Below are 14,319 nucleotides of genomic sequence, written 5' to 3' on the forward strand. Positions count from 1 at the left end.
CAAACACAAGGTGCTGTCCCTCCTCAATGCGTGTGGCCCCACTCCAGTATAGAAGGCAGCTTAGGTCAGGAGGGGAAATGTAGGAAGGGGGGGGGGGGGGCTAAATTGGCCAGCAACCAGAAGACAGAGCAGACCCCGGCAAACCGAGCACAGGTGCTCAGCGACACAGCCACCCAATCCACACCTGCTCTCACCGATGCAGGAGGCCACATCGGAAAACTGTGTGCAGCAGACAAGGAAGGAGGAAGAACATGCGAACGTCTGTCTCACCCAGAAAGACTGTTGGCATCACTAGATGGTGGCAAGTGAGGAGGTAGGGAGACGGGCGTCACATGTCCTGCGTTTGCAGGGGAAAAGTACCTGGGAGGAGGTGGTTTGGATGGAGTTATCACCTCTGAAATCTCTCCTCTATGCTTCCAATCTTATAGTTCCCCAGCCCTGAACTGCCCATTTCTATTTCCGTTCCAAAATCCACAACAGGAATGCCGACTGTTCTAGTTGCTTCTGTCCCTTCCCACCCTACAAAACACATCTCCAAATACCTCAATTGCATCTCTTTCTGCAACCCAAGCCCTCATGCCCTGGCAACACCTTCATAAGTCTCTTCTGCACTCTTTCCAAATGAGTACTCTATACTCCAAATGTGGCCTCACCAACGTCTTATACTACTTTAATGTAACATCCCAACTTAAATACTCAGTACCGTGACAGATGAAAGCCAATGTATCAAAGGCATTCTTTACCACTATCTGTGACACCACTTTCAGAGAACTATGTACTCATACTGCAAGATTGCTCTGCTCTACCACACTCCCTGGAGCCCTATCATTGTGAAGGTCCTGTCCTGGTTGAACTCTCCAAAATACAACACCTCACACTTATCTGCACTAAACTCCATTAGCCCTTCTTTAGCCTATTTTCCCAGCTGAGCAAGATCCTGCTGTAATTTTTGATAACCATCTTCACTGTCTATAAAGCTGCTTACTTTATTATCATCTGAAAACTTACTTACGCCTTGTACATTCCCATCTAATGTACAAAAACATGATTAGTAAGTTTGTAGAGGATGCATCTCTTGTGGCTGCAGGGAAAAGTAGACAATAGAAAATAGGTGCAGGAGTAGGCCATTCAGCCCTTCGAGCCAGCACCGCCATTCAATGTGATCAGCAGGTGAAGGAGAGGGTTAACAGAGGGGGAACTGAGTGGGTCTCTGGAGGAGGAACCTGAGGGCTCCAAGACTTTCTTGACGGGCAATAGAAGTGTAAAGGGACTGAAGGTCCATGGTAAAGATGAGGGAATGGGGGCCTAGGAATTGAAAGTTATTGATGTGTTATAATTCTAACCATTATTAATCTGATGACTACATTGCATTTTCTGTAATGATTTATCAGAAGGCATTCTGCTCAAATAACTTCAAACAGTTTGTTCTATATAAAAAATAAATGTTGCTAAAATAATTATTTTTTCTGCCATATTTCAGTGGGTGTCCTTAAACTTTCAAATGATATAAAGTGTTCTAGGCATATGGAGAAGGAATTTTCCCTAATATATCATCACATCACCTGTTCCATTCACCAAGATTATATACCTAATATATCTGTGCACAATGCTGTTTCAATACTATGACCTTCAATGCAGAATACAGAAGTTTGTTTTTTGGGGCACTGGTCAATTCTTGTCGAAATTGATGGTAGATCCAAAAAGTCTTATCTAATTTTAATTTTAATTTTCTTATAAATTTTATGTGCATTTATCTAAAATTATTTGTATCACATCCATACAGTCAGATGGTAAGATATCAGAGGTTAATTTCGAGCTTGATTGCAATGATGGCAATGGTGGCAATTGCTGATTGATATGTTCTGCAAAATAGGATAAATGAGAAATATACCAAGTTAGAGTAGAAGAATAACATTTTCTGATCAGCACCAAAAGTACAAAATAATTGTACAAATCTAAATTTTTCTGAAAACAAGCCATTGTGTTTTTCCAATCAACTTACATCTTAGTGCAGGGTGTAAGTCATAGTTTCCAAAATATGTTTTGTACATTTAGCTGTAATGGCATTTACCATATTGTGTTATTCTAGGCATTATTTGGTCTCTAATTCGATTTCTTAATACAATATTAATTTAATTAATATTAGATAATAATATTATTTTTTGAAAGTTCAGACAATGAATGACTTTTCATTAAAAAAACCTAACTACCCCATGAGAATAGTCACACTGCTTCACCCTTGGGATACTAAATGTAACGGCTCTGCAAACCGGTTGCCTAATCTGTGATTGGGTTTCCATGCAGAGAAGGGAGGCACAGTGGCACAGATGGTACAGTTGCCCACAACGTCAGAGACCCAGGTTCAATCCTCGACTCCACACAGTCTACCTAAACCTACCTGATCACCCAATTGCTAAACATTTTAATTCCGCCTCCCATTCCCACGCTGACCTTTCTGTCCTGGGCCTCCTCCACTGTCAGAGTGAGGCCCAGCACACATTGGAGGAACAGCACCACATATTTTGCTTGGGCAGCTTACTCCTCAGCGGTATGAATATTGACTTCAAATAACCCTTGCTTTCCCTCTCTCTCCATCCCTCCCCCTTCCAATTTCACTGACCAGTCTGACTATCCCCCCCGATTAAATGTTATCTCTGCATGCTTCGTTGTCACCTTCTCCTAGCTAACAATGATCTATTCTCCATTTTCCGTGACACCTTACGCTTCCTTTTCTCTGAATCTCCCTCTCCCCGGACTCTCAGTCTGAAGAATAATTGCTTTAAGATATTTATGCTGCAAGCTTTACAAGTGAAAGCTGAAGCTGCAAAAATTATAGTATTCAAACTAAGTATACACAAACAACACCAAACGTCGGGAGTTTTGTTTTACCAAGTTCTGATTCATCGCAAACGTCAAGACGTTGGAGGTTTCATAATTTTGAAAGTAATTCGTCTACCTAAACGAAGACAGACAAAATAACCATTAAACATGCAAGTCTGGCAAACCAGAGGCGTATCTATGGGCACTCACATGGGCCCTAGCTATGCTTGCCTCTTTGTCGGGTATGTCGAACAGTCCCTGTTCCGGATGTACACTGGCCCCATCCCCGAACTCTACCTCCGCTACACTGACGACTGCATTGGTGCTACCTCTTGTACCCATGCAGAACTCACTGACTTCATACACTTCACTTCCAATTTCCATCCTGCCCTTAAATATACCTGGACTATCTCCAGAAATCTCCCTCCCGTTTCTGGACCTCACCATCTCCATCACAGGAGACAGACTAGTGACTGACATCTACTATAAACCCACTGACTCGCACAGCTATCTGGAGTACACTTCTTCCCACCCTGTCTCCAGCAAAAAGTCTATCCCCTTCTCCCAATTCCTCCGTCTACGCCGCATCTGCGCCCGGGATGAGGTGTTTCACACTTGGGCATCAGAGATGTCCTCATTCTTCAGGAAACGGGGCTTCCCCTCTTCCATTATAGATGAGGCTCTCACTAGGGCCTCTTCTACATCCTGCAGCTCCGCTCTTGCTCCCCCTCCCCCATTCGTAACAAGGACAGAATCCCCCTCGTTCTCACCTTCCACCCCATCAGCCAGCGTATCCAACAAATCATCCTCCAACATTTCCGTCCCCTCAACAGGACCGCACTACTGGCCACATCTTCCCATCCCCTCCCCTTTCTGCATTCCGCAGAGACCATTCCCTCCGTAACTCCCTGGTCCACTCGTCCCTTCCTACCCAAACCACCCCATCTCCGGGCACTTTCCCCTGCAACCGCAGGAGATGCAACACCTGTCCCTTTACCTCCCCCCTCAACTCCATCCAAGGACCCAAACAGTCTTTCCAGGTGAGACAGAGGTTCACCTGCACCTCCTCCAACCTCATCTATTGTATCCGCTGCTCTAGATGTCAACTTCTATACATCGGCGAACCAAACGCAGGCTCGGCGATCGTTTCGCTCAACACCTTCGCTCAGTCCGCCTTAACCAACCTGATCTCCCGGTGGCTGAGCACTTCAACGCACCATCCCACTCCCAGTCTGACCTTTCTGTCATGGGCCTCCTCCAGTGCCATAGTGAGGCCCACCGGAAATTGGAGGAACAGCACCTCATATTTCGCTTGGGCAGCTTGCAGCCCAGCGGTATGGACATTGACTTCTCCAACTTTAGATAGTTCCTCTGTCCCTCTCTTCTCCCCCCCCCTCCTCCTTCCCAGTTCTCCCCCCCCTCCTCCTTCCCAGTCTCCACCTATATCCTTCCTTTGTCCCGCCCCCTGACATCAGTCTGAAGAAGGGTCTTGACCCGAAACGTCACCATTCCTTCTCTCCTGCCTGACCTGCTGAGTTACTCCAGCATTTTGTGAATAAATACCTTCGAGTCTGGCTTAAGAGATCATTGCTACAATTTTGATTGTAAACCTCAATAAAGTGAGAAATATATATTTTTTAATGAAACATCCGCGAGCAAAAATAATCCATGCAATCAATTTATTTTAAATTGAGAAACTATGTTTAGTTTCAAATGGCTATGTGCAGTATCTCAATGCAAAAGAGAGCAAAGTTATCCAGAATCTTTTATAGTTTCATTTAGGAAAAGACTGACGTTCCAAGATCACTTTAACTGATAAATTGCCCATTTGGTAGTAAAATAAATCTGGATTCAGCTATGGGGTTTCCTAGCCATGACCGAAACTGGATTCAAGAAATCTTCGACAGAAAGTCAGCCCTGATAGAAATACTGATCCTTAATTTCTAACTGGAATTCTGAATGTAATGGTCATCTATACACCAAGCATCAACACATATATCCCTACTATTTTGACTATTCTGGTATTAAACATTCCCAGCCACATAGGATCAAAACTTATACACACTTCCAAATAAATAATTTTAACAGAAAGAAATGAGACACTATTTTAAAATATGGAGCAACGGAGCAACGGTGGAGGGCATCGACACATCGCCTGGTCACGCTGACCCCTGCAACTCCAACCTACTGCCACTGCCTGGACAATGTGCTTTTATGGCCAAGACTCTCACATTATTAATAACTCTGAACTTGAAGGGCACAAGATGTCGCTGGAAACATGGCGACTCTCGTGTAGTGCCTCACTGTGATCTACTAATCTCACACTCCTGTACTTAAGTATGATTGTACCCCATTTACAACAAAATGATTACTGAACTGTATACAAAAAAATGAATTTCACTCTACCTAGGTACATGAGACAATAAAGTACCATAGAATAATTAAATGAGAGAAACATAGAAAAGTGGCTTTCAAAATGATGCCCTCAATATTAAAAGCTCTCGAGCTTTCATTTGGACAATAGAGTGCTACATTCCTTCTTAACCCCTACCCCAGCACAATTTTGCTTCTTAAAATAAAAAGTTCTGCTAAGCTACAGTGATATAGGTCTTTGCAAACACATAAATCACCCGCGTACTTATTCTTCCTATTGTATGGGGTAGAGAATGTATTCATGATGTACACTTCCTGATATAGATCATTAAATAGGATTTTGAAATCGGACCCTGTCTGAATTTATCTTATCACCCTTATTATTTGGTCCACAGACACAAAGCAACTGGAGTTCTTCATGGTCTGCATGAATTTGAAACACCCAACATTACTCAATAGATACAAACAGAAGTCAGGTTAATGTTTTTTTAAAAGAGGGGGTTGGGGAAAGGAAGAGGTAAAGCTGGATTGGCCAGTCTTATTAATACATAAGACTATAATTGTATTCACCAATTGCAAGGTATTATCTCATTTACTCTGAGCACACTATTCAAATTCATTTGTTCTTTTTGGTGACCATTTCAAGTATTATGTTCAGTTCCCAATAAATTGCTGTTTCCTTATGGATATGTCAGAGCAAAAGGATTTTTATTTACCGTGCACAATGCGTGGAATTGGTTTGCCAGGTTCATCGTTTCCTTCGACTGGTTCTACCCTATTCTTTCTCTTCTTCAATTTTTTGAGCTCTGTCATTGTTGAAAATACAGATTTTGAATGAACATTTTTTAAACAGTGCATGTCCCACATTTCAACAGTCATTGCAAAGGATTCTAAACAGTATTCATACTTTCTAAGCAACTCACTTTGTTCCTTTCCTGCTCCAATGTCTGATAGATAATCTTCAGTCGGCTTTACTTTGTTCTTACTTTTTTGCTTTGCTTTCCTCCCTTTAATCTTCTTTTCTGCTTCATTGCTTGATAGATAATCTTCAGTCGGGTTTACTCTGTTCTTCCTTTTTTGCATCTTTATCTTCTCTTCAATCTGACATCAAGAACAATTGAAAAATATATTTTAATGCACAAAAAACCAACAAAAAAAAGTGAATTATTCATGGCTGGCATAAAGAATTAAAGTGAGTGTTAAAAAGCTCATAAGTTGTCAGAAATAGTTTTTGGCCTGAAGAATGGAAACATTTAGAACTCAAAGGAGAACCAATAAATTGATAAAGAATTTATAAAGAACGGAATACAAGACAAGATGTGCAAAATCATGAGGGGAATAGATAGGATGAATGCACAGCCTTTTACCCAGAGTAGGGGAAATCAAGAACCAGAGGACATAGGTTTAAGGTGAGAGGGCCAATATTCAAGAGGAACCAGAGGGTCAACTTTTCCACACACAGGGTGGTGCGTATATAGAAGGAGCTGCCAGAGGAGATAGTTAAAACAGGTACGATAACAGCATTAAAAAAAAGATTGGACAGGCACAAGTGGATAGGAAAGATTTGAAGAGATATGAGCTATATGTGAGCAAATGGGACTAGATTAAATCTCTGTTGGCATGGATAAGGCCTGTTTTTATACTGTATGCCTCAAATGGTGTGAACATAAAATGGACTGCAGGAGGAAAATACTAAAAATGGCAGGTGTGGGCCCTTACATGGATGACCAAAATGGCGGCGCTGCCATAGCAGCTGCGGCTTACCTGCGGTCCATTTGTCTTTGTGTTTTTGTTGTTTTTTTGTCTTAATTGTAGTTGTGATGTCGTGTTTTTGTGTTTGTGTACTCTGTGTGTGTGTGTGTGTGGGGGGGAGGGGGGAACTGTAAAATTGTAAATATGTGTCCCTTCCGAACGGAGAGCCGACCTTTGTGTTCTGGGTCGGGTCTCCGTACCTGCTGCGGCCTACCATCGGCCCAACTCCTGGAGCTGGCGGCCTCCAGGGCTCTGGTTCGCAGAGCCCGCGGATCGGACTAACCATCAGCGGAGCCGGCCGTCCTTGGAGGCTGCGGGAGCGGCTGCGACTCGCCTTAGGCTCGGGCCACGTGGATGCCGACATCGGGAGCTGCGGCAGCGTGTTCGCCCGCCCCGGGTCGCGGGGCTTGGGTCGCGGACATTTCACCGTCCGACGCGGCCTAAAATAGGCCACGGGATTTTTCTCTGCTGGGCGGGGGCTTCAATGTCGGGAGCCATGACCGCCCCGACGTGCAGCAACAGCGGCAGCATGTTCGCCCGCCCCGGATCGGACTTATCACCGGCGGAGCCAGCCGTCTTCGGAGGCTGCGGGAGCGGCTGAGACTCGCCTTAGGCTCGGGCCGCTGCGGACCGTCTGGCGCGGCCTGCAACCACAACAACCTGACTGCGGGAGAAGACGGCAGGAGAAGGGAAAGACATTGTGGCCTTCCATCACAGTGAGGAGAGGACTGGAGGAGACTCACTGTGATGGATGTTTCTTTGATGGATGTTTCTTTTTTTGTGTGTTTTTGGGGTTGTGTAATTTTAATGCCTATTTAATGCTTTTATTGTTGGACTGTGGGTGATTGAATTTCGTCCAATTTGGATGACAAATAAAGCTATCTTGAATCTTGAATCTTGAATCTTACAGGCAGAAACAGGGGAATTAAAGATGGAGAATGGCAGAGAAGTTAAATAATTCCTTTAAATTTGTCTTAAAGAAATAATACAGGTATACGAGAGATCAAAAAGCCAGTGAGAATGAGAAATGGAAGGAAAGGAGTATTAATCAATAAAAGTGAAAAAGAGTAGTCAGCAGACTTAACTATAAACCTTTACGCAAGACATGCAATGCTGAGGCTCTATAAGGCGCTATAAGGAGAGATGTAATGCTGAGGCTCTATAAAGCTCTATAATATGTAATGTTGAGGCTCTATAAGGCTCTATAAGGGGAGATGTAACGCTGAGGCTCTATAAGGCTCTGTAAGGAGAGATGTAATGCCGAGGCTCTATAAGGCGCTGGTCATCCCGCATTTGGAGTACTGTGAGGAAATTAGGACCCCATATCTGAGGAAGGACGTGCTGGCTCTGGAGAGGGTCCAGAGGAGGTTTACAAGAATGATTCAGGAATGAGTGGGTTTGCACATGATGAGCTTTTGACAGCACTGGGCCTCTATTTGCTGCAGTTTATAAGGTTGAGGGGGGATCACATTGAAACTTACCGAATATTGAAAGGCATAGATAGAGTGAATGTGGAAAGGATTGTTGACCCTATTACCTCTATAGGGTATCAAATGACATGTCGAACAAGACTCTAAACCGAGGTTCAGTCTGAATAAGGGTCTCCACCCGAAACATCACACATTCCTTCTCTCCAGAGATGCTGCCTGACCTGCTGAGTTACTCCAGCATTTTGTGATACCTTTAGTGTAGTTTACTACAACTTAATCTTTATTAACACTCGAGTAACTTTAAACATGCATGCAAACAATTGACTTCTAATAACTTCTTATTTACTTTACTATTTCAACGTATCACTTCTTAAACTAAATCACAAAGTCAGATATTGCCGCTATGAATGGATTGGCCAGATTCACTCTATTAGTAGGGGGTTTGTCTTCTCTGAGCTTTGAACTCCATCTTGCGATGGCTGTTCACGGATTGTCGCTGCCGATGTCTCGGAACGCCCTTCTTTTATACTAATTTTCCTACAATCTGCTAAAGGAAGCCTTTGTTCTAACCCAAGGCTCTCACAATTCTAAAGTCAATCATTTTGAGTTGTCGCTCATCCAAGTGCTGAATCAACAAAACGCATCTTCGTTCCTTATCAGGCTAGGGAGTTCTTAATTATGTTGCCTGTTCATATTTTTATTCTCATCATACAGTTCCTTTGCAAAATGGCTGTTCCCAGACACCTTATCTTCTCAAAGCCATGAAGTTACTTGCAGCTCTGTTCTCACCAGATGTCCATCATGTGACCATTTTCACAGTGTTTCTTTGTTCTCCTGTTCCCTGGGTTTCGCTCTGTCTGTCTCTAACTACTAGCATCCTCCCAAAGCCTGTCGGGATACTTGACATCCAGTCCCAGGCTATAGGATGTTTCCACTGGTGGGAGAGTCTAGGACCAGAGGTCATAGCCTCAGAATTAAAGGGGGCTCTTTTAGAAAGAGGATGTAGAAGTGAGCAGGAACTTCTTTAGATAGATGGCATTTAATCTGTGGAACTCATTGCCACAGAGGGCTGTGGAGGTCAAGTCAGTAGATATTTTTAAGGCAGAGATAGACAAATTTTTGATTAGAACAGTTGTCAAGGGTTATGGGGAGAAGGCAGGAAAATGGGATTAGGAGGCAGAGATCAGCCATGATTGGATGGCAGTGGAGCCGATGGGCCGACTGGCCCAATTCTACTCTTATAACGTGAACTTTACCTGCATTATATTATAGATACCATTAGTTTAGAATTAATAAATTACATTAACATTAACTGTAAACTTCAGTTTAGAAATTGATATGAATGTTATTCTAATGGATTGACGTTAAAACAGTTTGTGCATATCATATCATATCATATCATATATATACAGCCAGAAACAGGCCTTTTCGGCCCACCAAGTCCGTGCCGCCCAGCGATCCCCGTACATTAACACTATCCTACACCCACTAGGGACAATTTTTACATTTACCCAGCCAATTAACCTACATACCTGTACAACATTAAGGAATCATGTTGCAGCTTTATAAACATTTGGTTAGACAGAATCTGGACTATTGTGCACATTTCTAGTCACCCCATTCCAGAAAGGATATGGAAATGTGGAGATGGTGCAAAAGAGGTTTACCAGAATGCTGCCTGGATTAGAGGATATTAGCTACAAGGAAGTATTGAGCAAACGTGGATCGTTTTCTCTGGAGCATCAGACATTGGTGCGGGGGGTGGGAGGGAGATCTGATAGAAGTTTATAAAATTATAAGAGACATAGATCGGGTAGACTGTCAGAATCTATTTCCCAAGGTGGAAATATCAAATACACAAGGGCGTAGTGTTAAGATGAGTGGAAAATATTTAAAGGAGATGAGCAGTGCAACTTTTTTTATGAAACACACAAAGTGGTAGGTGCCTAGAACACACAGCCACAGGTAGCGGTGGAAACAGATACGATGGTGGCGTTTAAGATGCTTTTAGATAAGTGTATGGATATGCAGGGAATGGGGGGATATGGATCATATTTCACTACCCACCAAGTTAATGATTTTGGATATGGGTTGAAAGGGCTTTCTGCTTTGGTTCGGTTCCTCGTTATCTTCCTGATTTGAAGAGTGTCCCGGACCTGAACATTCTCCGTTTTCTCTGCTTTTACAAAGACAAAAATATACATATTTTAAATAATTTAAACATTTTAAACAATTAATTCCCAGTCAATATTTAGGCAGGCAATGTCATCACTGATTGCCCATACTTCAGTTCAGCAATTGATACAGCTGTACGTCTTGTAAGTTGGTGGGTCTCAAAAGAAAGGCATCCGAGAATGCATTTGTGTGACCTTCCAACAACTACGTCTTAAGGTGCAAACTTTCAAATCTTCAAAACATTACGGTGTTATGATTCAATCAGCAAACTCGTAACAACCCGAACTCTTGTTCTCAGGATTATTGGTGCAGTGGTACCCAGCACCAGTGATCTAACACACGGTCAAAATGGTGCCTTATATAATGACAAAGTCATGTACGAGGAGCATTAAAATGAGGATTGACCAAAATAAAAATCTGAAGAGATGTGTAAATGACCCAGATTTGTTTTTGAACAATTTAATGCTTCCACTAATAAATGTTATTTTAAAGAGGGGAGGAAAAAGAGTGGAAGGGCTATAGTGATAGGGGATTCAATTGTAAGGGGAATAGATAGGCGTTTCTGCGGCCACAAACGAGGCTCCAGGATGGTATGTTGCCTCCCTGGTGCAAGGGTCAGGGATATCTCTGAGCGGCTGCAGGACATTCTGAAGGGGGAGGGTGAGCAGCCAGTTGTCGTGGTGCACGTTGGCACCAACGATTTAGGTAAAAAACGGGATGAGGTCCTACAAGGTGAATTTAGAGAGCTAGGAGATAAACTAAAAAGTAGGACCTCAAAGGTAATAATCTCTGGATTACTACCAGTGCCACGTGCTAGTCAGAGTAGGAATAGGAGGATATTTCATATGAATATGTGGCTTGAAAAATGGTGCAAGGGGGAGGGATTCAAATTTTTAGGACATTGGAACCAGTTCTGGGAGAGGTGGGACCAGTACAAACAGGACGGTCTGCACCTGAGCTGGAATGGAACCAATGTCCTAGGGGGAGTGTTTGCTAGTGCTGTCGGGGAGGATTTAAACTAATGTGGCAGGGGGATGGGAGCTGGAGGAGAGAGACAGAGGGGTGTAAAATGAGGGTAGAAGCAACAGGTAGCAAGGTGAAAAGTAAAAGTGGCAGGCAGACAAATCCAGGGGAAAAATCAAAAAGGGCCACTTTTCAACATAATCGTACAAGGGGTAAGAGAGTTGTAAAAACAAGCCTGAAGGCTTTGTGTCTCAATGCAAGGAGTATACGTAATAAGGTGGATGAATTAAATGTGGAGATAGTTATTAATGATTATGATATAGTTGGGATTACGGAGACATGGCTCCAGGGTGACCAAGGCTGGGAGCTCAACATCCAGGGATATTCTATATTCAGGCGGGATAGACAGAAAGGAAAAGGAGGTGGGGTAGCGTTACTGGTTAGAGAGGAGATTAAAGCAGTGGAAAGGAAGGACATTAGCTTGGAGGAAGTGGAATCGATATGGGTAGAGCTACGAAACACTAAGGGGCAGAAAACGCTAGTGGGAGTTGTGTACAGGCCACCTAACAGCAGTAGGGAGGTTGGGGATGGCATCAAGCAGGAAATTAGAATGCATGCACTAAAGGCGCAGCAGTTATAATGGGTGACTTCAATCTACATATAGATTGGGTGAACCAAACTGGCAGGGGTGCTGAGGAAGAGGATTTCTTGGAATGTTTGAGAGATGGTTTTCTAAACCAACATGTCGAGGAACCAACGAGAGAACAGGCCATTCTAGACTGGGTATTGAGTAATGAGGAAGGGTTAGTTAGCAGTCTTGTTGTGCGAGGCCCCTTGGGCAAGAGTGATCATAATATGGTAGAGTTCTTCATTAGGATGGAGAGTGACAAAGTCGATACAGAAACAAGTGTTCTGAACTTAAAGAAAGGTAACTTTGAGGGTATGAGGCGTGAATTGTCCAAGATAGACTGGCGATTGATGCTGAAAGGGTTGACGGTGGACATGCAATGGAAGGCATTTAAAGGTCGCATGGATGAACTACAACAAGTGTTCATCCCAGTTTGGCAAAAGAACAAACCAGGAAAGGTAGTGCATCCGTGGCTAACAAGGGAAATCAAGGATAGTATTAAAACAAAAGATGAAGCATACAGATTAGCCAGAAAAAGTAGCATACCAGAGGACTGGGAGAAATTCAGAGTCCAGCAGAGGAGGACAAAGGGCTTAATTAGGAAAGGGAAAATAGATTATGAGGGAAAACTGGCAAGGAACATAAAAACAGACTGCAAAAGCTTTTATAGATATGTCAAGAGGAAAAGATTAGTTAAGGCAAATGTAGGTCCCTTGCAGTCGGAAACAGGTGAATTGATCATAGGGAACAAGGAGATGGCAGACCAATTGAACAAATACTTTGGTTCTGTCTTCACTAAGGAAGACATAAACCGTCTGCCGGAAATAGCGGGGGACCAGGGGTCTAATGAGATGGAGGAACTGAGGGAAATCCAGGTTAGTCGGGAAGTGGTGTTAGGTAAATTAAATGGATTAAAGGCAGATAAATCCCCAGGGCCAGATAGGCTGCATCCCAGAGTGCTTAAGGAAGTAGCCTCAGAAATAGTGGATGCATTAGTGATAATTTTTCAAAACTCTTTAGATTTTGGAGTAGTTCCTGAGGACTGGAGGGTAGCTAATGTAACCCCACTTTTTAAAAAGGGAGGGAGAGAGAAAACGGGGAATTATAGACCAGGTAGCCTAACATCGGTAGTGGGGAAAATGCTAGAGTCAGTTATTAAAGATGTGATAGCATTACATTTGGAAAGTGGTGATATCATCGGACAAAGTCAGCATGGATTTACCAAAGGCAAATCATGTCTGACGAATCTTATAGAATTTTTCGAGGATGTAACTAGTAGAGTGGATAAGGGAGAACCAGTCGATGTGTTATATCTGGACTTTCAGAAGGCCTTCGACAAGGTCCCACATAGGAGATTGGTGTACAAACTTAAAGCACACGGTATTGAGGGTTCAGTGTTGAGGTGGATAGAAAATTGGTTGGCGGACAGGAAGCAAAGAGTAGGAATAAACGGGTCCTTTTCGGAATGGCAGGCAGTGACTAGTGGGGTACCGCAAGGCTCAGTGCTGGGACCCCAATTATTTACAGTGTATATTAATGATTTGGACGAGGGAATTGAATGCAACATCTCTAAGTTTGCGGATGACATGAAGCTGGGTGGCAGTGTTAGCTGCGAGGAGGATGCTAGGAGGCTGCAGAGTGACTTGGATAGATTAGGCGAGTGGGCAAATGCATGGCAGATGCAATATAATGTAGATAAATGTGAGGTTATCCACTTTGGCGGCAAGAACAGGAAAGCAGATTATTACCTGAATGGTGACCGATTGGGAGAAGGGGAGATGCAACGGGACCTGGGTGTCATGGTGCACCAGTCATTGAAAGCAAGCATGCAGGTGCAGCAGGCAGTGAAGAAAGCGAATGGTATGTTGGCATTCATAGCAAGAGGATTTGAGTTTAGGAGCAGGGAGGTTCTGCTGCAGTTGTACAGGGCCTTGGTGAGACCGCACCTGGAGTATTGTGTGCAGTTTTGGTCTCCTAACCTGAGGAAAGACGTTCTTGCCTTAGAGGGAGTACAGAGAAGGTTCACCAGATTGATCCCTGGGATGGCGGGACTTACATATGAGGAAAGACTGGATAGACTGTGCTTGTACTCGCTGGAATTTAGAAGACTGAGGGGGGATCTTATAGAAACATATAAAATTCTTAAGGGGTTGGAGAGGCTAGATGCGGGAAGATTGT

The 14,319-nt window shown here is 43.4% G+C and overlaps 1 protein-coding gene across 1 annotated transcript in view; it reads right to left on the reverse strand.

Annotated features, from left to right (window-relative positions):
• Positions 1-1,729: 1,729 nt before the first annotated feature.
• Positions 1,730-14,319, reverse strand: part of LOC144598510 (ADP-ribosylation factor-like protein 13B) — a 31,923-nt gene continuing 19,333 nt past the window's right edge. The window contains exons 6-10 of the mRNA XM_078408675.1: positions 10,443-10,551; positions 6,117-6,294; positions 5,910-5,999; positions 2,890-2,956; positions 1,730-1,862 (exon numbers count right to left, since the gene is read on the reverse strand). Of these exons, the coding sequence (XP_078264801.1) occupies positions 2,913-2,956; positions 5,910-5,999; positions 6,117-6,294; positions 10,443-10,551 (421 nt within the window). The 3' untranslated portion in view covers positions 1,730-1,862; positions 2,890-2,912. The remainder of the gene's footprint in view (positions 1,863-2,889; positions 2,957-5,909; positions 6,000-6,116; positions 6,295-10,442; positions 10,552-14,319) is intronic.

The sequence above is a fragment of the Rhinoraja longicauda genome, chromosome 12 (genome assembly GCF_053455715.1).
Source record: "Rhinoraja longicauda isolate Sanriku21f chromosome 12, sRhiLon1.1, whole genome shotgun sequence".
In the NCBI taxonomy this organism is placed as follows: domain Eukaryota; kingdom Metazoa; phylum Chordata; class Chondrichthyes; order Rajiformes; family Arhynchobatidae; genus Rhinoraja; species Rhinoraja longicauda.